Genomic DNA, 21,812 nt, shown 5'->3' on the forward strand with positions numbered 1-21,812 from the left:
GAGCTGATAGTCCATGCTGCTGCAAACGTCATCGAACTGTTCGTGCAGATGGTTGTTGTCTTGCAAACGTCCCCATCTGTTCACTCAGGGATCGAGACGTGGCTGCACGATCCGTTACAGCCATGCGGATAAAATGCCTGTCATCTCGACTGCTAGTGATACGAGGCCGTTGCGATCCAGCACGGCGTTCCATATTACCCTCCTGAACCCACGGATCCATATTCTGCTAAGTCATTGGATCTCGACCAACGCGAGCAGGAATGTCGCGATATGATAAACCGCTATCGCGATAGGCTCCAATGCGACCTTTATCAAAGTCGGAAACGTGATGGTACGAATTTCTCCTCCTTACAAGAGGCATCACAACAACGTTTCACCAGGCAACGCCGGTCAACTGCTGTTTGTGTATGAGAAATCGGATGGAAACTTTCCTCATATCAGCACGTTGTAGGTGTCACCATCGGCGCCAACGTTGTGTGAATGCTCTGAAAAGCTAATCCTTTGCATATCATAGCATCTTGTTCCTGTCGGTTAAATTTCGCGTCTTTAGCACGTCATCTTAGTGGTGTAGCAATTTTAATGGCCAGTAGTGCATATTCAAATGACGGTATCGAGATTGGAGTCAGATATACAGGGGTTGGACAAAAATAACACTGGAGAAGTGCATGCTTAACACATTTGCAGATGCTATTGAAGCCGGCAGTTTGCGATGTTGTATTTGACGACGAACGGCACCTGTGCAGTGCGCTCAATACTTTTCAGATGTCAGTCGTGGTCAGAAAAGCGTTCTGTGTAGTTGCAAGTGCATTAAGTGAATTCGAAGTGGGAAAATTGTTGGTGCAGGTATGGTAGATGCTTCCATAACCAAGGGAGACGAAGTAATTGGTGTTAAATGTGGCACTGAATCGATGATTTATGCCTCACATACAGAACGCGGAAAAATGTCATCCGCTAAGTCACAAAGCGGACTAAAGAGAGTGTTGTGTAGTCGTAACGGGACGGTTATGAAATAGGACTGCGACGAAAAATAAGAGAACGACAGCTGTAACTGCAAAACTGACTGTCGCTCTCTCGGACATTGTCAGCACCATAACACGAAGGAGCTCCATAAGCTGGGAACTGGAGGGCGAGCTGGAATTACGTAACGCTCATCAGTGATGCAAATGGAAATGACAGGAATACGTGGTGTCGAACCCGTAAAGCCTGGACTGTGGAGCAATGGAAGAAAGTGAGGTGAGTCTTGTTTCGCACTGTTTCGAAATTCTGGCCCAGTTCACGTCCCAAGAGTGAAACGTAGCGGGGATTCTGTGATAGGCTGGGTAGCAACATTGTGGTATTCTATGGAACCCACAGATACTCTTCTAGGACACATTACAGCCAAGAATTATGGAATAATTTTGGCTGATCGGGTCCGTCCCATGGTACTATGGTTGTGACCAGTGGTGACGTATTCCAAAGCGACAGGGCCCTTGTTCTCACATCTCGCAACGTCCAGAACTGATTTTGTGAACAGGAGGATGGATTGTCGCATCTCCCCTGGCCACCACAATCATCAGATCCCAATATTATTGAGCCTTTGTGGCCTACTTTGAAGAGAAGAAGCGTTATTGCTATCCATCTCCATCATCGTTACATGAAATTAGCATAATTTTGCATGACATGTGGTATGATATAAGAGTCTCTTGAAAACCATAAAGGTTCTCTCTCTCTCTCTCTCTCTCTCTCTCTCTCTCTCTCTCTCTAGACACACACACAAACACACACACACACACACACACACACACACACACACACACACACGCCGAGTGAGGCGGCTTAATGCTGAGACTCTGGATTCGTATTCCCTAAAGCGCTTAACACAAACGCTGGGGTGAATGCTTTGGAAGGGTGCAGCCGATTCCTCCCCAATTCGACCTCGTGCTCCGTGTCTAATCATTTCGTCATCGGCGGAATATTAAACCTCTTCCTTTCTCTCTACACAAGCAATCATTTGGTGTGTGACGGATATACTTTAAATGTTGTTGTTGTTATTGTGGTCTTCAGTCCAGAGACTGGTTTGATGCAGCACTCCACGCTACTCTATCCTGTGCAAGGTTCTTCATCTCCCAGTACCTACTGCAGCCTACATCCTTCTGAATCTGTTTAGTGTATTCCTCTCTTGGTCTCCCTCTATGATTTTTAACCTCCACGCTGCCCTCCAATACTAAATTGGTGATCCCTTGATGCCTCAGAATATGCCCTACCCTTCTTCTAGTCAAGTTGTGCCACAAACTCCTCTTGTCCCCAATTCTATTCAATACCTCCTCATTAATTATGTGGTCTACCCATCTAATCTTCAGCATTCTTCTGTAGCACCACATTTCGAAAGCTTCTATTCTCTTCTTGTCTAAGCTATTTATCGTCCACGTTCCGCTTCCATACATGGCTACACTCCATACAAATACTTTCAGAAAAGACTTCCTGACACTTAAATCTATACGCGATGCTAACAAATTTCTCTTCTTCAGAAACGCTTTCCTTGCCATTGCCAGTCTACATTTTATATCCTCTCTACTTCGACCCTCATCAGTTATTTTGCTCCCCAAATAGCAAAACTCATTTACGACTTTAAGCGTCTCATTTGCTAATCTAATTCTCGCAGCATCGACCGATTTAATTCGACTACATTCCATTATTCTCGTTTTGCTTTTGTTGATGTTCATCTTATATCCTCCTTTCAAGACACGGTCCATTCCGTTCAGCTGCTCTTCCAGGTCCTTTGCTGTCATACTTTACATACCATTACCGAAAGCGAATAGTGCGCTGGAAGAGCGATTCTGTTGGTTGATTCCGTAATTTTACATTCGTGTTCATTTCGCGATATTTACTTCGGAGGAAGCAGTCTGTAGGTTGACTACACTAGGAACTTACGCTCTCGAAATTTTAACAGTAAAAGGCACCGCGATACACAACATCTCTGTTGTAACGTCTGATACTTGAGATGGATGAGCATCTTCGTGACGCCTATTACAGAAACTGTGACGAAATGTGCCGTCTTTCTTTGGATATCCTGTATTTATTGTATCAGTGCTGTCTGGTTAGAGTCAGATAATGGCGAGCAATGTTCATCTATCATTCGTACGAGGTGGTTTCGTAAGTTCTCTCTTCCTTTCCCTCTCCACCTTTGCATAATAAGCATAATCTATGTCTGTACGTGATGTACTTAGCAGTATTGTATTCCTCTGACAAGAGTTACAGGGAGCGGGCCGAAAATATGGAAATATCACAGCCGCGCGGGTTTAGCCGAGGGGAGGGGCGCTCCAGTCATGCACTGTACGGCTGGTTCCGGCGGAGGTTCGAGTCCTCCGTCGGGCATGGGTGTGTGTGTTTGTGTTTGTACTTAGGTCAATTAAGGTTAAGTAGTGTGTAAGCTTAGGGACTGATGACCTTAGGAGTTAAGTCCCATAAGATTTCACACACATTTGAACATTTTTGAAACATCACAAATAAAGCACATTACCATGCTTAATACGGGGTAGTACACGTGCTGGCATTCAAAACAGCCTCAAGTTGTCTGATTATCATCGAGTTTAATCGTTTGGGACCTCATCAGCGAGGGAGATTTGCTGGAGAAACAGCTCTGGAAGTGTGCGTGGGCACTGCTCGCACCGAAAGAGCCCGGTGCGGACAAACACTGTGCGATTACATTGTGGGTGACGGCTGGCGTCAGTACAAACACGCTGACATGCCGGGGATAAAGTGCGCTCCACAGGAAAAACACTGACAGAAGCACCTGGTTTACCCGACGCGCTAGTCACAACCAGTGCGGGCGCTTCAGCGCTTCACAGTACCCCACACAAAAATATTCGGCCAGGGACATCAGTGTCTGAGGGATTGTGTAATCGCAATTATAGAAGGAAAGCTAGCCTTTTACGTCACATTGTCTTCGAGGTCATAAGATACTGATTAATATCAGATCACTTGGGATAGGTAAGAAAAGCAGCTGCGTTGTCTTCGGTGGAAGGATCGCAAAATTCATTTCTAATGAAGTTTCGGAAACCCTGAAACAGAACGCCGTGAAGCTAATCCGAACCATCCTCCTATTTCTGCATTTGAATGCTGAATCCCACACACACAGCGCCTACTTCAACAGGTAAATATTTCGAGGGCTTTAATTTAAGTGAGAAATCTTTTGTTTGGTGACAACGGGTAAGAATGTTCTGACGAATTACGAAGCTTCTCCGAGACACGAACTGCGTAACTGCACGTGCTTGTGAAGTCAGCTTCGCCACACATTTACAACTCCCATAAATTCTCAAGAGATTCAAGGTAAGGTGGTATTAGCGGTAAGGTGAGATTAGCGCTTCTCGTGGCGAAGACATTTGGTACACTGAAGGCTAACAAAATCATTCCACAATTAGAAGCACACTTTAGGCATTAATCATTTCCACTACAAAAAATTCCGTTCAAAAGAGCAAAAAAGAAAGATTGTGACACATTGTTGATAGACAGGACTCTTTAATAGTTGAAGTATATTTCTGTTCCTCATCCAGACGTTGATAATATTTGAAAAATAACGTATCACTAGAGTGAAAAGGGAACTGCCAGGCGCTGTGGCCGAGCGGTTCTAGACGCTTCAGTTTGGAACCGCGCTGCTGCTACGGTCGCAGGTTCGAATCCTGCCTTACGCTTGGATGTGTGTTATGTCCTTAGGTTAGTTAGGTTTAAGTAGTTCTAAATCTAGGGGACTCATGACCTCAGATGTTAAGTCCCATAGTGCATAGAGCCATTTGAACCATTTGAAAAGGAAACTACTGAATTACTGAGGTCCAAGTACGTCAGATTAGATTCAATGTACAACTTTCACATGGTAGGCCATATGCATGCACAAGTATTGCCGGTGCAGTACGTTGAAATGAAAAGTTAATATCGGGAGTATAAGACAGGACGTGCATGTCGAGAGAAGCTATAACAGCCGGCCGCGGTGGCCGTGCGGTTCTAGGCGCTTCAGTCCGGAACCGCGTGACTGCTACGGTCGCAGGTTCGAATCCTGCCTCGGGCATGGGTGTGTGTGATGTCCTTAAGTTAGTTAGGTTTAAGTAGTTCTAAGTTCTAGGGGACTGATGACCTCAGATGTTAAGTCCCATAGTGCTCAGAGCCATTTGTACCATTTGAAGCTATAACAAATCTGCAAACGATGTACAGCGTACCGGATTACGGAAGGCCCACAGAATTACTACCTAGTGAAGCGCCACCGTGCTAAAGACTCTATACTATATTTTCTGAAGAACGAGGTTCGAATCACCGTCTAACAATGGGTTGGAAGGAGATAAAAAGATAAGGGTTTAACATCCCGTCTACGAAGAAATCGTTACAGACGGAGCGCAAGCTTGGATTGGGGGGAAGGATATGGGAGGCAATCGCCCGTCTAGAGTGTCGATTAGGGTCTATAAAGTACTAGATACGAATTTACTGGGAAAGATTTGAATTGCAACGTAACGTCATTCTGAGGAAGGAGAAGTTTCTCCAAAGAATTCATTATTTGAACTGATAGAATGCTGTAAGAAGCCCTGTGTTGTGGACTGGCAAGACAGCCAATCCACAGTGACGGGTAACCGAAAGGCACGCGCTTAAACTCACGCAGGCTGGCGTGAGGTCTGAAACAGGATACGTAATGAATGCTATAAAGAAAAGTACGTAGCTGCTGGGGAATACTTAACTTTAATCCACAATTGAGATACATAGCAAAGGATAAATGGGGCCTTGCTAGGCCGTAGCAATTGACTTAGCTGAAGGCTATGCTAACTATCGTCTCGGCAAATGAGAGCGTAATTCTCAGTGAACCTTTCCTAGCAACGTCGGCTGTACAACTGGGCGAGTGCTAGTAAGTCTCTCTAGACCTGCCGTGTGGCGGCGCTCGGTCTGCGATCACTGAGAGTGGCGACACGCGGGTCCGACATGTGCTAATGGACCGCGGCCGATTTAAAGCTACCACCTAGCAAGTGTGGTGTCTGGCGGTGACACCACACCCTGCACAAATCCCTTTTATTAGTGTTCCTTAGTAGTACATTTGTAGTTACGTTACGACGTAAATATTTACACGTTGACAACTACGATAGTGTGTGGGTAGCACATGGGTTAACACGCAAATCTGTCCATGAGGTATGCCATACAAATGTGGCTGTGTTAGACATAACACAGCCCTTTCAAACAGGTACTTTGTACTAATCTTACGTTTCGTCCCCTTTTGATTTGATGTGACAGAAAAGATATAATAGTTACTTAACTTGTCAAATTTTCTCATTTGTTTCGTTGTCAAAGTTGCTGAGCGATTATGCTGTATTCTCCAAATCTACGATCGACGTAAGTGACGTACTCTATAAATGCTGCAAGCATGTACGGCTGCTTTTATTTCACAAACATGTTTCGAGCTCTCGATGTTCCGCTTTCTCTATAAAAAGTCGTCGTTATTATTACATCTCAGCGCGTAATTTCACCAAAGAGTAATTTATTTTACTGTCAGTCTCACAAACACGTTTGTACTCGAACTTGCTCTGTACCATGGAAGATTACACAAATTGTACGCTCTCTAAGTTATCAGTTGCGAACAGAGATGTTGGGATTATGTAGTTACAAGTGTGTATAAATGTACACTGATTCTAACACACGTCATAAACACGAGAAAACGATGCACGAAATCTATTCGATGTTATTACTTTGCTTGCTAAGTATAGCGGTAGGGCCTTGACTAGTGTAAAAAAAGTGTAAAAACATTGTTATAATGGCATTCTTCCTGTAATCATGTTTAACCTTAAATCATTTTATACACTAATAAAAGCACAGTATCATGTCGTTGCTCTGACCTGCTCAGTGGATTTGAGAGGCCTCGCCATATGTACGATAATCCGTAATTGAGCTGTCGTGATCATTGCGGTCGATGTTTTGGAGCACCTTTTACATTGCGATAGGTAATTATATCGAATTGTTTCTTAGGTATTAATCTCAGTGGCTAAGTGTTAGACTATGGAAACAAAATCCACAATTTGTCCTTGGTAATATCGCTTCTCTCGCTAACAAGGATTTGGTATTATGAAAAATACCAAGCTGCAACGTGGTACAGCATCCATGTTTTACCGTTGGTCCCCGCTACAATTGGCTGAGTTGGTCAATTACCCATCACACGAACCAAGAAACGTATTTTTTTCTTCAAGTAATTATTAAATTATTCGACAGGAAGACTAAGGCGAAAATTGATTGCTTGTTCGAACAAATTTTGGGCTTGCAGCCGGTCGTCGTTTGATTGATTCCACGACATTTCGACTGAGCACCTTCCAGTCATCTTCAGGCGAATCTTCGATGGCTCACCTGAAGATGACTGGCAGGTGTCCAGTCGAAATATCGTGCGATGAGTTAGACGACGACCGGCTGCAAGGACGAAATTTGTTTGAATATTCAATTCACTGGGAAAATTTTAAAACACTCAATTTGTTGCTTGCATTAGTTTACTAAGCCCAAATTCCGAAAAGAATTTCCGATCTTCAAAGCAGAGCATATGCACCTTATTCCCATCTAAAAAGAAAATCCTGTTTGTCAACAGTAGAAACATTGTAACTGAAATACTTTTTCTGCCCAGTATCCAAAGCTCTAAAATGTTTTGGTAGTGAAAGTTCAAACCAAAATCAAAAATCGTTGTGCTTTATAACTAGCCGAAACACTCAGGAGATTGCAGCACTTCTCAGAAGCGTTGATAGCTTCAAGAAGAATCAGCATCTTCCGGCACTGGCATTCAAAAACAGATCAGCTTCCAGTTATTAGCGCAGCATTAGTATGATGCGAATTCGCAACACTCGGGATTAAGAGATTAATCATTGATCGTCGTCAGGTCGACATAGTATACAAATACAGAATGTTGAGACAGTTCTTTGACCTCATGCAAGCGAGAAATAAAAACTGAAGTGTTTGTAGAGGTATGACGTTAAATTACGGCGACTCTCATACCTTGCTAGTATCTTTTATGTCAAAGAACTGCGCTTCCAAGCCATATTTATGTTCTATGTCTACCAGACAATAATCCATGACTGGAAATAGTCAGAAATAAAAATAATAATAAAAATAATAATAAAAATAATATTACACTGAATTTAACAACTATCTGACAAATGTTGAGTCGTATTTAAACACTAAGTAATGAAGTTTCAACTGCTTAGTGACACACAATGCAAACACTGAACGCATTACATCGTCACGGAGCAAAACATATTTCAGAGGAAGAGAAAATTTCGATTAAGAATAGAAGGAGACTGAGCGTTAATCCAGCCTAGATGTATCCACTCTTTCTGAACGCTGCAACATCACCCAGAAAAAAGTCAATCATTAGATAAGACGGGTCTTCTCCGTCTGTTTGTCTCACAAGGCAGCAGAAACTCATGACAACGTCACTGCTCACGTAGGCAATCTCTTACAAAACGTCAAATATAAAGCAAGGAGTCGGAAGTAAGAGTCTTTCCACTGTAGGCGTACAGTCGTCAGCTAGCAACACTAGACACCTCTCGCAGCGCATCCCAGACAGGAATTGAACACGCAAAAGCCACACGCGCCACATACACTCACCCTGGGAGACGACATGCTGCGAGACTCGTCGACAGAGTCGGATCACTGTGCGTGCGACAGGCGAGCTCAGCGCTTATATCGCATCCGCCCCCGCCACGCCCCCTCAAAGGCACCGTCGTAGCGCATACCCAAAGCACACACACTTCCGTTAAAGCCGCTACTGGCAGCGGTAAGGCTTCCTACAAGACTGTCACACCACTGCCACAATGTGTACTCATTGGTCGGCAATTGGAGTGACAGCAATATCTCCATGGTTTTCATTGTATCCAACAGCAGACTTAGATTTCGTACTTAAAGAGCACCTTAAAAACAGACGATCATGTTGATCTTCCTGAAGCCATTCGATACTGTTCCGTACTGCCATTTAATGAGCTACACTGTCTGACAAAAATCCTGATTACCCAGAAGACATATGGCCGAGCGCTTCTAGGCGCTGCAGTCTGGGACCGTATGTACGCTACGGTCGCAGGTTCGAATCCTGCCTCGGGTATGGACGTGTGTGATGTCCTTAGGTTAGTTAGGTTTAAGTAGTTCTAAGTTCTAGGGGAATGATGACCTCAGATGTTAAGTCTCATACTGCTCAGAGCCATTTGAACCATTTTTGAACCAGGAGAGATAGTCAGATGCGAACGTGGCTTCGTGTACACACACACACACACACACACACACACACACACACACACACACACACACACACACACACACACACACAGCAAAACAAACCATCAGCGAGATGCCGCGTACTCGTCTCAGACACTTAACAGCACGTGACAGAGCTGAAGGGCACCTCATTGTGGATCTCTATTTAGCCCGATCGGGTATGACTTCAGGACGTGACTGGTAGTGACTGAGGGGACGCTACAGTCACAACGGTACGTCACTGATATCCTGCCACCTCATGTGTCACCTCTCAAGCGACAGCATCGTGGTGTCATTCTCCAACAGGACAATGCTTGTCCACAGGCAACAGGTGTGTCTACGAACTCTCTCTGTGATGTTGAGGTACTCCCGTAGTGAGCAAAATATCTATCTATATATATATATATATATATATATATATATATATATATATTCAATAGAACATCTGTGTGATCAGCTCGGATGTCAACTGTGTCCCACTGCCAGTAGCCACGATATAACGACCAAATTACAACATTTATGAGCCAGGTTGCCTCAGTAAAAGATACAACTGCCTTATGAAACCCTTCCCAACGGAGTAAGAGCAAGCATCCAGAGCAGAGGAGGTGCAAAGTCATACTGATAAGTGGACTAATACAGCCAAGTTCTTATAAATTTTTCTCGATTTTGTCATCACTGAAATAACATCAAATACCGTCACAACCCGTGTAGTTTAATTTCGTTTCTTTCTCCCCTTTTGACAAAGTAAACTGCGCATGGCAGCGCCCCCCCCCCCCCATTCCCCCGCCCCTTCCCACATTTAAGGTAAAATGGCCCAGTCAAAAACTGAACACAGATAAAGCATGATCATCCGGAAGAAGTTCTAATGAAATGTGAAAAAATGAAAATGAAAACAGTGAACGGTCCAAGTTCAACATGTGCAACATCGAGCGTTTCGCAAGAACCACGGCGTCCTGGTTGTGTGGTCACGGTATTGGACTGCAAAGCTGGACATTTGAGTTCAAATCTCATTCCTGCCCTCTTTTATTCACAAAATTATGAACTTTACGTCTGGTCATTGACTTGTCTGATAGAATATGAACATATTACCCGTCGCAAGTAAATGTGATGAATCGTGAGAGCACATGAGATGCTGCGTAGACCTCTGATTGAAATGAAAACAACATATAAACGAGTGTGAACTATGTTACAACAAAGGAACTAGAGAGGCAAAACTTCCAAACAAAATGCAGGAGTCGTAAAGTGAGGTAATTGTGTACAACAAATAGGAGGAAAGTACATCTGGAGGCCCGTTCCTTACACCTCGCTGTCGCAAACGGAAGTTACACCATTATCCAGACACAAATCTGAATGCACCTAATCTGAATGCCACGTCAATGACCGGACGTACAGTTCACAATTTTGTGGAAAAAAGGGGTCATGAAGGAAATTCGACCCAGGTCTCCCACTTCAAAGTCCAACACCGTGACCACATAACAACGACGCCATGATTATCCAGCTTCATTCGATGTTGCACGTCTTGAGCTTGGACCGTTCACTGTTTTCATTTAGCTTCTTTTTTCACACTTCAGTCCATCTCCTTCCTGTTTTCATGCTCGATCTGTGTTCAGTTTCAGACTGGCTATCCACTGCGCCACCTTATCACTAAATCTGAGGGGGATGCGATGGGGAGTTTCCCTTGTGAGTGCTTCAATTATCTTGTCAGGCAGTGTAAATACGAGCTTATCGAGTGTCAGACCAGATTTGTTGCGTGTTACAGACTTCCTTGCAGACAAGACTCAGCACGTGTATGGAACAAAATGGAGAGATTAAGGGTAATTACGGGAGTAACCACTGGAGAGTTATAGGGCGGTTACGCTATTTACAATTTATATTAATGACGAGTGGGTAAGTTTAAACGCTGCGTGAGGCTATCCGTGGACGATTCTGTTGCTTTTAGGGAAGTTGCGACGCCAGAATACTATAATGGACTGCAGACTGACTTGCAGAGGATCGACGACCTGTGCAGGGCCTGGCAGTTGGACCTCAACGTAATTACAAATACTACATACTGCATATAAACAGGCGAAGAGATCCGCTAGTGCTCGATTACACTGTTGGCGACAAATCAGTGCATACAGCAGCTAACGTAAAATACCTAGGCGTAACGAGCCGCAGCCATCCAAAGTGGAATTATGACAAACCAAGTAGCAGGAAAAGCAAATACCACGCTTAGATGCATAGGAAGAATCTTGATCATTTAAATGTTATTTATACGCGAAGGAAGTGGCTTACAAAATACTTGTCCGACCGATTCTTGAGCACTGTTCATTACATCGGCACCCTTATCTAACAAGATTAATGCACGATCAAGTCACATTAATGTGACCACAACCTATGTTCCACGTCAACGTGCAACAACCACTCACAGTCGTTAGATGGCAGCACTAACAGTGTAGTATACAAAAAGCGTGTCGGGGTTGCCACGGACAACAATGCAGTCGTTGTCGTAAAACGGAAACGGAGCACTTTATCTGACCTCCAAAAGTGGACTGTCATTGGCTTTAGAGCTAAGGGTGGAGGCATTTCCGAAACTGTTAAGTATTTAATCTGCTCGCGTGCCGCCGTGGTTAAAGCATACCGTGCGTGGCAAAATGGCGCTACTCAAAATCGGTGCCGAGGCAACGTGGTCCATAGCGGGCCCTATAAGATAGGGATGGACGACGGCTACAGAGATGTGTACCAGCGAACAGATGTATAACTGTTCAGCAACTGGCTGCCCAGATGAACCAACGACGCCTCCTGTCAACAACCGTTCAGCGCCTGGTTCCTTGCACCCACGCTGACTTCTGTTCATCGGCGACGAAAGCTGCACTCCAGTAACGCTACTGGACGTCCAGTGAGTGGCGACAGGTGGTCTTTCCCGAGGAATCACGTTTTATGATCCATCGGACAGATGGCAGTTGGCGTTTAAGGATGAAACGTCTGAAGGCAAAGTGTCAGGCACGAGGAGGGAGTGTTATAGTCTGGGGAATGTTTTCGTTGCATTATCTGGGTGATATCGTTATTCTGGAAGGTACAATGAGTCAACACAAGTATGCATCTATCCTTGGGGACCCTCCATGTTCACCTCTTTTTGCCCGGCCGGTGTGGCCGAGCGGTTCTAGGCTCTTCAGTCTGGAACCGCGCGACCGCTACGGTCGCAGGTTCGAATCCTGCCTCGGGCATGGATGTATGTGATGTCCTTAGGCTGGTTAGTTTTAAGTAGTTCCAAGTTCTAGGGGACTGATGACCTCAGATGTTAAGTCCCAAAGTGCTCAGAGCCATTTTTCACCTCTCATTGTTTTTCCTCAGCACGATGGCATCCACCAGCTGTACAATGGAGCGTGTCACACAGTTCTCAGTGTATGTGTGTGGCTCAAAGAGCACCCGAAAGAGTTTACCGTACTATCCCGGCCACCAGCTTCCCCGGGTTTAAATCCAATCGAACATCTGTGGGACCACCTCGATCGGACTGTACGCGCCATGGATCCTAAACCGAGAGACGTAGCTAGCCAGCCACGGCACTGCAGTCGGCACGGCTCCACATCCCTGTCGGTACCTTTGGAAACCTTACTACCGCCCTTCCTGCACGTCTCGCAGCGGTCTGAGCTGCAAAAGGTGGTTATTCAGACTTCTGACAGTTGGGCACATTAATGTCACTGGACACAGTAGAAGAGGTCGAGAAGATCCAACGAAGACCGGCGCATTACGTTATTAGATAGTTTGCTTGATCCCACGTTGCGCCTCAGTTACGTACATTATCGGCCATTAAAATTGCTGCACCACGAAGATGACGTGCTACAGACGCGAAATTTAACAGACAGGAAGAATATGGTGTGATATGCAAATGATTAGCTTTTCAGGGAATTCACACAACGTTGACGCTGGTGGTGACACCTACACGTGCTGACATGAGGAAAGTTTCCAACTGATTTCTCATACACGAACAGCAGTCGACCGGCGTTGCCTGGTGAAACATTGTTGTGATGCCTCGTGTAAGGAGGAGAAAGCGATTGCGGTTTATCGTATCGCGACATTGCTGCACGCGTTGGTCGTGATCCAATGACCGTTAGCAGAATATGGAATCGGTGGGTTCAGGAGGGTAATACGTAACGCCGTGCTGGATCCCAACGGCCTCGTATCACTAGCAGTCGAGATGACAGGCATCTTCTCCGCATGGCTGTAACGGATCGTGCAGCCACGTCTCGATCCCTTAGTCAACAGATGGGGACGTTTGCAAGACAACAACCATCTCCACGAACAGTTCGACGACGTTTGCAGCAGCATGGACTATCAGCTCTGAGACCATGGCTGCGGTTACCCTTAACGCTGCATCACAGACAGGAGCGCCTGCGATGATATACTCAAGGACCAACCTAAGTGCACGAATGGCAAAACGTCATTTTTTTCGGATGAATCCAGGTTCTGTTTACAGCATCATGATGGTCGCATCAGTGTTTGGCGACATCGTGGTGAACGCACATTGGAAGCGTGTATTCGTCGTCGCCATACTGGCGTATCACCCGGCGTGATGGTATGGGGAGCCATTGATTACACGTCTCGGTCACCCCCCCAGTTCGCGTTGACGGCACTTTGAACAGTGGACGATACATTTCAGAAGTGTTACGACTTGTGGCTCCATCCTTCATTCGATCCCTGCGAAACCCTACATTTCAGCAGGATGATGCACGACCGCATGTTGCAGGTCCTGTACGGGCCTTTCTGGATGCAGAAAATGTTCGACTGCTGCCCTGGCCAGCACATTCTCCAGATCTCTCACCTATTGAAAACGTCTGGTCAATGGTGGCCGAGCAACTGGCTCGTCGCAATACGCCAGTCACTACTCTTGATGAACTGTGGTATCGTGTCGAAGCTGCATGGGCAGCTGTACCTGTACACGCCATGCAAGCTCTGTTTGACTCAATGCCCAGGCCTATCAAGGCCGTTATTACTGCCAAAAGTTGTTCTGGGTACTGATTTCTCAGGATCTATGCACCAAAATTGCGTGAAAATGTAATCACATGTACATCTAGTATAATATATTTGTCCAATAAATACCAGTTTATCATCTGCATTTCTTCGTGGTGTAGCAATTTTAATGGCCAGTAGTGTGTTACGCAAACATTTGGAACTTGTCGTCACTCTTGCAGATAGGATTATCTCTGAACGCAGACAGGCGGGATACACAGATCCCGTCCTCGGTCGTTAATGAGATAAATCTAACCTTAGATGTTTAGTCTCTTCAACAATCAGTGGTCGTAGTAGTGGTGGTGGTGGTGGTGGTGGTGGTGGTGGTGGTAGTAGTTGTGGTGTCACCGCCCGACACCACACTTGCTAGGTGGTAGCCTTTAAATCGGCCGCGGTCCGTTAGTATACGTCGGACCCGCGTGTCGCCACTATCAGTGACTGCAGACCGAGCGCCGCCACACGGCAGGTCTAGAGAGACTTCCTAGCACTCGTCCCAGTTGTACAGCCGACTTTGCTAGCGATGGTTCACTGACAAAATACGCTCTCATTTGCCGAGACGATAGTTAGCATAGCCTTCAGCTACGTCATTTGCTACGACCTAGCAAGGCGGCATTATCAGTTGCTATTGATCTCGTTAATCATGTACCGTCAGACCGACGTTCACCTTTAACGGATTAAAGTTAAGTATTCCACCAGCTACGTCCGTTTTTCTATATTCTAATTTCCTTGTCCTGTTCCAGACCTCACGCCAGCCTGCGTGAGCTAAAACGCGTGCCTTTCGGCTTCCTCTAGTATTCCTGGGTTGGCTCTCCTGCCAGCCCACAACAGTAGTAGTAGTAGCAGCAGCAACAACAACAACAGCAGCAGCAGTTTATTCGGCTGGGAAGTCGTTATGGAGATACTCAACAATCTGTAGCGGAAGGCAATAAAAGAGAGGCGTTGTTCATAAGGGAGTGGTTTCCTGTTGAAATTTCGGCGGCGTAGGTTCCCAGAAAAATAGGGCAACATATTATTTGTTCCTACATACGTATCGCGAAATGATCAAGACGAGAAAAACGAAGGAATCCGATGTTATAAAGAGCTTCACCGAAGATCTTTCTTCCCATGCACCATTCGTGATTGGAAACGGGACAGGAGAGGAAAAAGAGAATCGTTGTCGCCAGAAATACCCTCAGTCACGCACCGTAAGGTAGCTTGCGGAGTACAGATGTAGATGTGGTGTAATGGTGCAAAGATGTGTACCCACGAAAAGACTGTATTTTCGATATTTTTATTTTGGACAAATGATTTCTTTAAACTATCATAAAATGGTTCAAATGGCTCTGAGCACTATGGGACTTAACATCTGAGGTCATCAGTCCCCTAGAACTTAGAACTACTCAAACCTAACTGACCTAAGGACATCACACACACGCATGTCCTAGGCAAGATCCGAACCTGCGACGTAGCGGTCGCGCGGTTCCAGACTGAAGCGCCTAGAACCGCTCGGCCACAACGGCCGGCAAACTTTCATAAGGCTTATTCTTTCACGCCTTTCTCTCACTGTGTCGAAGAACGGACACATTCACAGACATATAGCTGGTGCAAAATTTTTCAATAGTTTATTACGCTGAAATGTTGCGTGCACCAGTGGACAGTAGAGAACCCTGTTCTGATAGTGCGATGAGTAGCGTCAGACGTCCGTTCTTGACAACAGTTCACAAAAAGACTGATGCACCTTTCCTCTGAACCCGTGGCACTGTGTGCTTGACATGTGCGTGTTAGTGCCTGGTCGTCTCCACAGTCTTCCAAGACGATCATCAGTCGTCAGGCAGATCTTGCACTTGCCAGCAAAAATAGGCAGATTTCAGTGAGATAGGTTCCATTAGTAGTATTCCGTTGTTCATCTCCTTCGCCAGCTACGGTGCTACGGGTTTCATTATATGATTTAAAGTATCCGACCATCTATTTGTGGACATTAATAAGGTCTATGTCCACGGTTCGCCTTTATGACGGCTTGAACTCTGCTGGTGACTCTTTCAATGAAGTGTCAATGTGGAGAAAAGACAGTCCATTCTTCCTCAAGAGCCGTAATCAGAGAAGGTAGTTATATTGGACACTGTGACGGAGCAAAATCAACGGACTAACACATCATAAAGGTGTTCCATTGGGTTCATATCGCGACTCTGGACAGTCCTGTCTATTTCAGGAATGTTGTTGTCCACAAACTATTCTCTCACACATGCTGTTTTATGACAGGTTGCCTTGTCGTACTGACACAATCATCGTCTCTAACCTGTTCCTTTACTGTATGCAGCACACAATGCTGTTAAGACGTGTTCATATCTTCCCCATTTAGCGTATTCTTAAGCGCAATAAGGAGACCACACCCTAACCACGAAAAACACCACCATATCGTAACATCAGCTCATCCGTACTGCACTGTCGGCACTACACATTACGACAGAGTAAAATTCTCCAGGCATACGTCAAAACCAAATACTTCCATCGGACTGTCACAGGGTAGAGCGTGATTCATCACTCCAAATCATTCGTTTCCAGTCATCCACCCTGCAGTGACGTCGCTCTTTATTCCACAATCGTCGCTTAGTGTTAACTACAAAAAAGTGCGGCTTATGAGGAGCTGCTCGATCACTGTACACCACTGTTTTAAACTTTCTACGCAGTCAATGTGCTAGCTGATCTACCGGTGCTTCTTGGAAATCACTAACATTTCCTTCCGCCGATTTCATGCGATTTTTTTAAATCCACCCTCCACAATGTTCGACGGTCCCTGTCCATCACAGTACATGAGGTTTGCCCAGTCTAGCTGTGGCTGTTCCTCCGCGTCTCTACTTCACGATCACATCACATCACTAACAGTCGACTTGGGCTGCGTTAGATGGGTTGAAATATTGTTACCCAGTTGACATCCAATGCCTAGTCCAAGTTGGAAGTCACTGTGCTACCCTGATTGGCCCATTCTACTGTTACTGCTTCACTACTGACAACACAATACTCCCAGTCTCATTTCATACTAGCGTGTCCGTCTCTCGTGTCACCCAGTAGCCACCTAACCAATTAGGAATTATATCCGGATACAGAGGCAAATATTCAATGTTTTGTATCTCACGTTAGTTGCTTAATACTCGAAGGATGTCGCTGAGGTGGACGCCATTTCGTTGAGTGGCTTCCAGAGCCGACAAACCTTCTACCGTAAATTTACAATGCTCCGTCCAGGCTTGTTGAATAAATACCAGCAATCGGTAAAGAGTGAGAAAAAAGGTCAAAGAAGTGAAAGAGGAGATATTCTTTTGGATTTTTTACGCTCGTTATGTAGAACGTTCCAAAAATTCTCGCAGAAGTTGTACTCACAAAGGATGACAATGAAAAAAAGAACTGCTAGGTTACACTACTTACGGATAGGGAAACTAACATACACTATATGATAGATAGCATCTGGATCCCCCCTCCCCCCCCCCAAAAAAAAAAACGATTTTCATATTAGGTGCATTGTGCTGCCACCTACTGCCAGCCAGCCGGCCGCGGTGGCCGTGCGGTTCTAGGTGCTCAGTCCGGAACCGCGTGATTGCTACGGTCGCAGGTTCGAATCCTGCCTCGGGCATTGATGTGTGTCATGTCCTTAGGTTAGTTAGGTTTAAGTAGTTCTACGTTCTAGGGGACTGATGACCTCAGATGTTAAGTCCCATAGTGCTCAGAGCCATTTGAACCTACTGCCAGATACTCCATATCAGCGACCTCAGTAGTCATTAGACATCTTGAGAGAGCAGAATGGGGCGCTCTGCGGAACTCACAGACTTCTAACGTTGTCAGGTGATTGGGTGTCACTTGCGTCAAACGTCTGTACGCGAGATTTCCACACTTCTAAACATCCCTAGGTCCACAAGTCCACAATTTCCGATGTGACAGTGAAGTGGAAACGTGAATGGACACGTACAGCACAAAAGCGTACAGGCCGTCCTCGTCTGTTGACTGACAGAGACCGCCGACAATTGAAGAGGATCGTAATGTGTAATAGGCAGACATCTATCCAGAGCATCACACAGGAATTCTAAAGTTCATCAGGATCCACTGCAAGTACTATGACAGGTGGGAGGTGAGAAAACTTGGATTTCATGGTCAAGCGGCTGCTCATAAGCCACGCGTCACGCCGGTTAATGCCAAACTGACGGCTCGCTTGGTGTAAGGAGCGTAAATATTGGACGATTGAACAATGGAAAAACATTGTGTGGAGTGACGAATCACGGTACACAATGTGGCGATCCAATGGAAGGGTGTGGGTATGGCGAATACCCTGTGAACATAATCTGCCAGTGTGTGTAGTGCCAACAGTAAAATTCGGAGGTGGTGGTGTTATGGTGTAGTCGTGTTTTTCACGGAGGGGGTTGCACCCCTTGTTTTGCATGGCACTATCATAGTGCAGGCCTACACTGATGTTTTAAGCATCTTCTTGCTTCCCACTATTAAAGAGCAATTCGGGTATGGCGATTGAATTTTTCAACACGATCGAGCACCTGTTCGTAATGCACGGCCTGTGGCGGTTAGACGACAATAACATCCCTGTAATGGACTGGCCTGCACAGAGTCCTGACCTGAATCCTACAGAACACCTTTGGGATGCTTTGATGCGCCGACTTCGTGCCAGGCCTCACCGACCGACACCGTTGCCTCTCCTCAGTGCAGCACTCAGTGAAGAATAGACTGCCATTCCCCAAGAAACCTTCCACCACCTGATTGAACGTCACGAACTTTTAAGTAATTTTCAGCCAGGTGTCCGGATACTTTTGATTGTATAGTGTACGTTTGTACAGTGGCGTGTACTTTCGATCATGCAGAGCAAAACCTACTGTAGAAATGAAAGCGAGAGAATATGGCGGAATATAATGCACTTGCGAATGAAATGGAATGCAAAAATGGAGAAACTGGGGTAGGGGCGTGTCTATGGTCACACGCTGTTTGGTAACTTACAAAGTGTGCATGTGAGAGTAAGGATAGACAGATACTATGTATTTCATGTTATTGGATGTTGAGCTGCTGCACCGGGCGAATAATATTAAAATAAGATCAGTACATTTTCAATGCAAGTTCCCAGGGAAACGTAACGTGCTTAAACATGTATTCAACTATAAAAATAACAACATCCAGAAGACTATTGCAGAGTGTATTTTATCCAAGTTCCACGCGGAATTCACAGTACTTTTGTATCTTTGGCGACAAATGAAAAAGTAAATCAAAGCGTAAACGAAATAAGCAACTCGTCATTTTTTCGAAGAGTAATTATTATACAACTGTTTTGTTAGAGGCATGTCGTTATTGACATGATTTTCGTTTAGTTAACTATTAGGTCTAGTACGGTAAATATATTTAACAGCGCAACCATTCTCACTAAAGCTCGATCAGTGAGAATTGAAAATCAGTAGCATGTTCTGATGTGACGAGTCAGACTGTGTAAACGAAGCAAATGGACAATCTGAAGAATTTATGTATGTAGCGAGGTGAGTTGAGCATCTGCACATGAGAAGATTACTACCGCTGCCACCGGACGTTGCGATATCTGTCAACTCACTGAGAGACTGTAAGTGACATCAGTTCATATTTTCTTTTCATATACTTTTTACGACCATTCTGATTATTTTCAATGAAAAATAATTATCTGTTACTACTTTACGTCTTAAGAGAAACACAGAGAAATGTTCAGCTACTAAAAGCCGATTGTAATAGTGTGTATACGTGAACTATTCATGTCACTGAATGAACTTATTATTGGGAAATGAGTAGAATGAAGTTGAAGTTAACTGTCACCCATTAAAGTGATGTACTTCTATTTCTTTAAAGCTTCACACGATAAATTTAAAACATCATCAGAATAATTTAAAGTGAGAAGAGCTGTGAGAATTTCTGTGTCTACTATCGTATACTTATTATCAACAAATAATATCTTAGCCAACCGTAATATTAGTATCATTGAATTGTTAATCAATTCATATACAGAATGCTTCCGACGTTAAAAAATGGATTAAGAATAATATGGTTGTGATGACCAACAATGGACCCTCCAAGGAACCTTCAACAATATTTTCCTGAAATACTCATTCTCCGAATTGTAGGACAAGACAAAAATATGCATAACCGAAGTTTCAATCACGCAATTTTATACAGGGACAAGTAGAAAATACACTGGACTCTACGACAGTGTACACAGACCGAAAATTAAAGAAAATGGGACAAAAGTGCTATCACCACTCATGCCTCAAATAACGGAAGACTAATTACAAATAATGTAAATAGTAATTTAGAAATATTTTTGTCGACTGTCAACAACAGAGGACAAGCGTACATGTAAAGAAGTTGATACAAAGTTTCCTAGGATGTAACAGAGTCTGAGGGCTTATTTACCCACCCACCTGACAGAACGGTTGACGTAGCAGAAATAAGTTACACGTGCACAGAACGCATAGACATGCAGTTACAGTCTACGGCACATTGTTTCTAAAGTGACTTAGTGCCATGTGAGGAGGTAGCGAGAATATTCTTCTTCGGTGTTGTTCGGCCAGGCATTCGCAATCTCAATATGTCTGAGCGTCAACGAGAGTTTGTTAGTCGAAACTAATCTCTTCCCACGCGCTGTTATCTGCCAACGTCAGTCAACTTTCCCTGTGTAAAGACAGCTGATAAGCGACGGGAGATCATACGATGGGCAGGCAGCAGCTGGACCATTTACCCGCGCATGGGGCAGGCAGCTGGGGACGGAATTCCGTGCCTGACAAGGTGTGGGACGAAGCAAGGTGTACTGAAAGAACGTAAAATATTCCTTTCTAAAGGATACTTCAGATTCAACAGATCTGACAGCAAACAATAGCTGCCAATGTGTACGATATGCATTCGCACAAGGCACTGATCGACTGCAGAAATGTAACTTATGAACAGAATTTTTCTGTAAAATTGTATAACTCTTTCAATATGTAGATCTACCCTTTTTATTTCCATTACCTGTTTCGGACAATTTCTACCATCTTCAGAACGCATTTTGTAATTACAGGGCGGTGGTTGTCGTGGTCTTCAGTCTGAAGACAGGTTCGATGCACCTCTCCATGCTACTCTAACCTGTGCAAGCTTCATCGTCTCTGAGTAACTACTGCAATCTATAGCCTTCTGAATCTGCTTAATGTATTCATCTCTTGGTTTCCCCCTACGATTTTTACCCCCCCCCCCTACTTCCACCGTCCCACGCTTCCCCCCATACTAAATTGGTGATCCCTTGATGTCTCAGAATCTCAATCGATCCCTTCTTCTAATCAGGTTGTACTACAATGTTATTTTTCCCCCAACTGTATTCAGTGCCTCCTCGTTAGTTAAGTGATCTACCATCTAATCTTCAGCATTCTTCTGTAGTACCACACTTCAAAAGCTTTTACTCTCTTCTTGTCTAAACTGTTGTCTTCACTCGATGTTAAGAAATTTCTCTTCTCCAGAAACGCTTTTCTTGCCGTAACCAGACTATATTTTATATCCTCCCTACTTCGACAGTCATCAGTTATTTTGCTTCCCAAATAGCAAAACTCATTTACTACTTTAAATTTCTCATTTCCTACTGT

At 44.6% G+C, this 21,812-nt stretch overlaps 1 protein-coding gene across 4 annotated transcripts in view; it reads right to left on the reverse strand.

Annotated features, from left to right (window-relative positions):
* Positions 1-21,812, reverse strand: part of LOC126412066 (solute carrier family 2, facilitated glucose transporter member 1-like) — a 557,262-nt gene that overhangs the window by 284,360 nt on the left and 251,090 nt on the right. The window contains exon 1 of one of the 4 annotated variants that reach the window (XM_050081457.1): positions 8,590-8,625. The exons of the other annotated variants lie outside the window; for them this stretch is intronic. Coding sequence (XP_049937414.1) covers positions 8,590-8,604 — 15 coding nt within the window. The 5' untranslated portion in view covers positions 8,605-8,625. Of the gene's footprint in view, positions 1-8,589; positions 8,626-21,812 lie in introns of those variants that run through there. 4 annotated transcript variants of the gene reach the window in all.

This window comes from Schistocerca serialis, chromosome 7, assembly GCF_023864345.2.
Source record: "Schistocerca serialis cubense isolate TAMUIC-IGC-003099 chromosome 7, iqSchSeri2.2, whole genome shotgun sequence".
In the NCBI taxonomy this organism is placed as follows: domain Eukaryota; kingdom Metazoa; phylum Arthropoda; class Insecta; order Orthoptera; family Acrididae; genus Schistocerca; species Schistocerca serialis.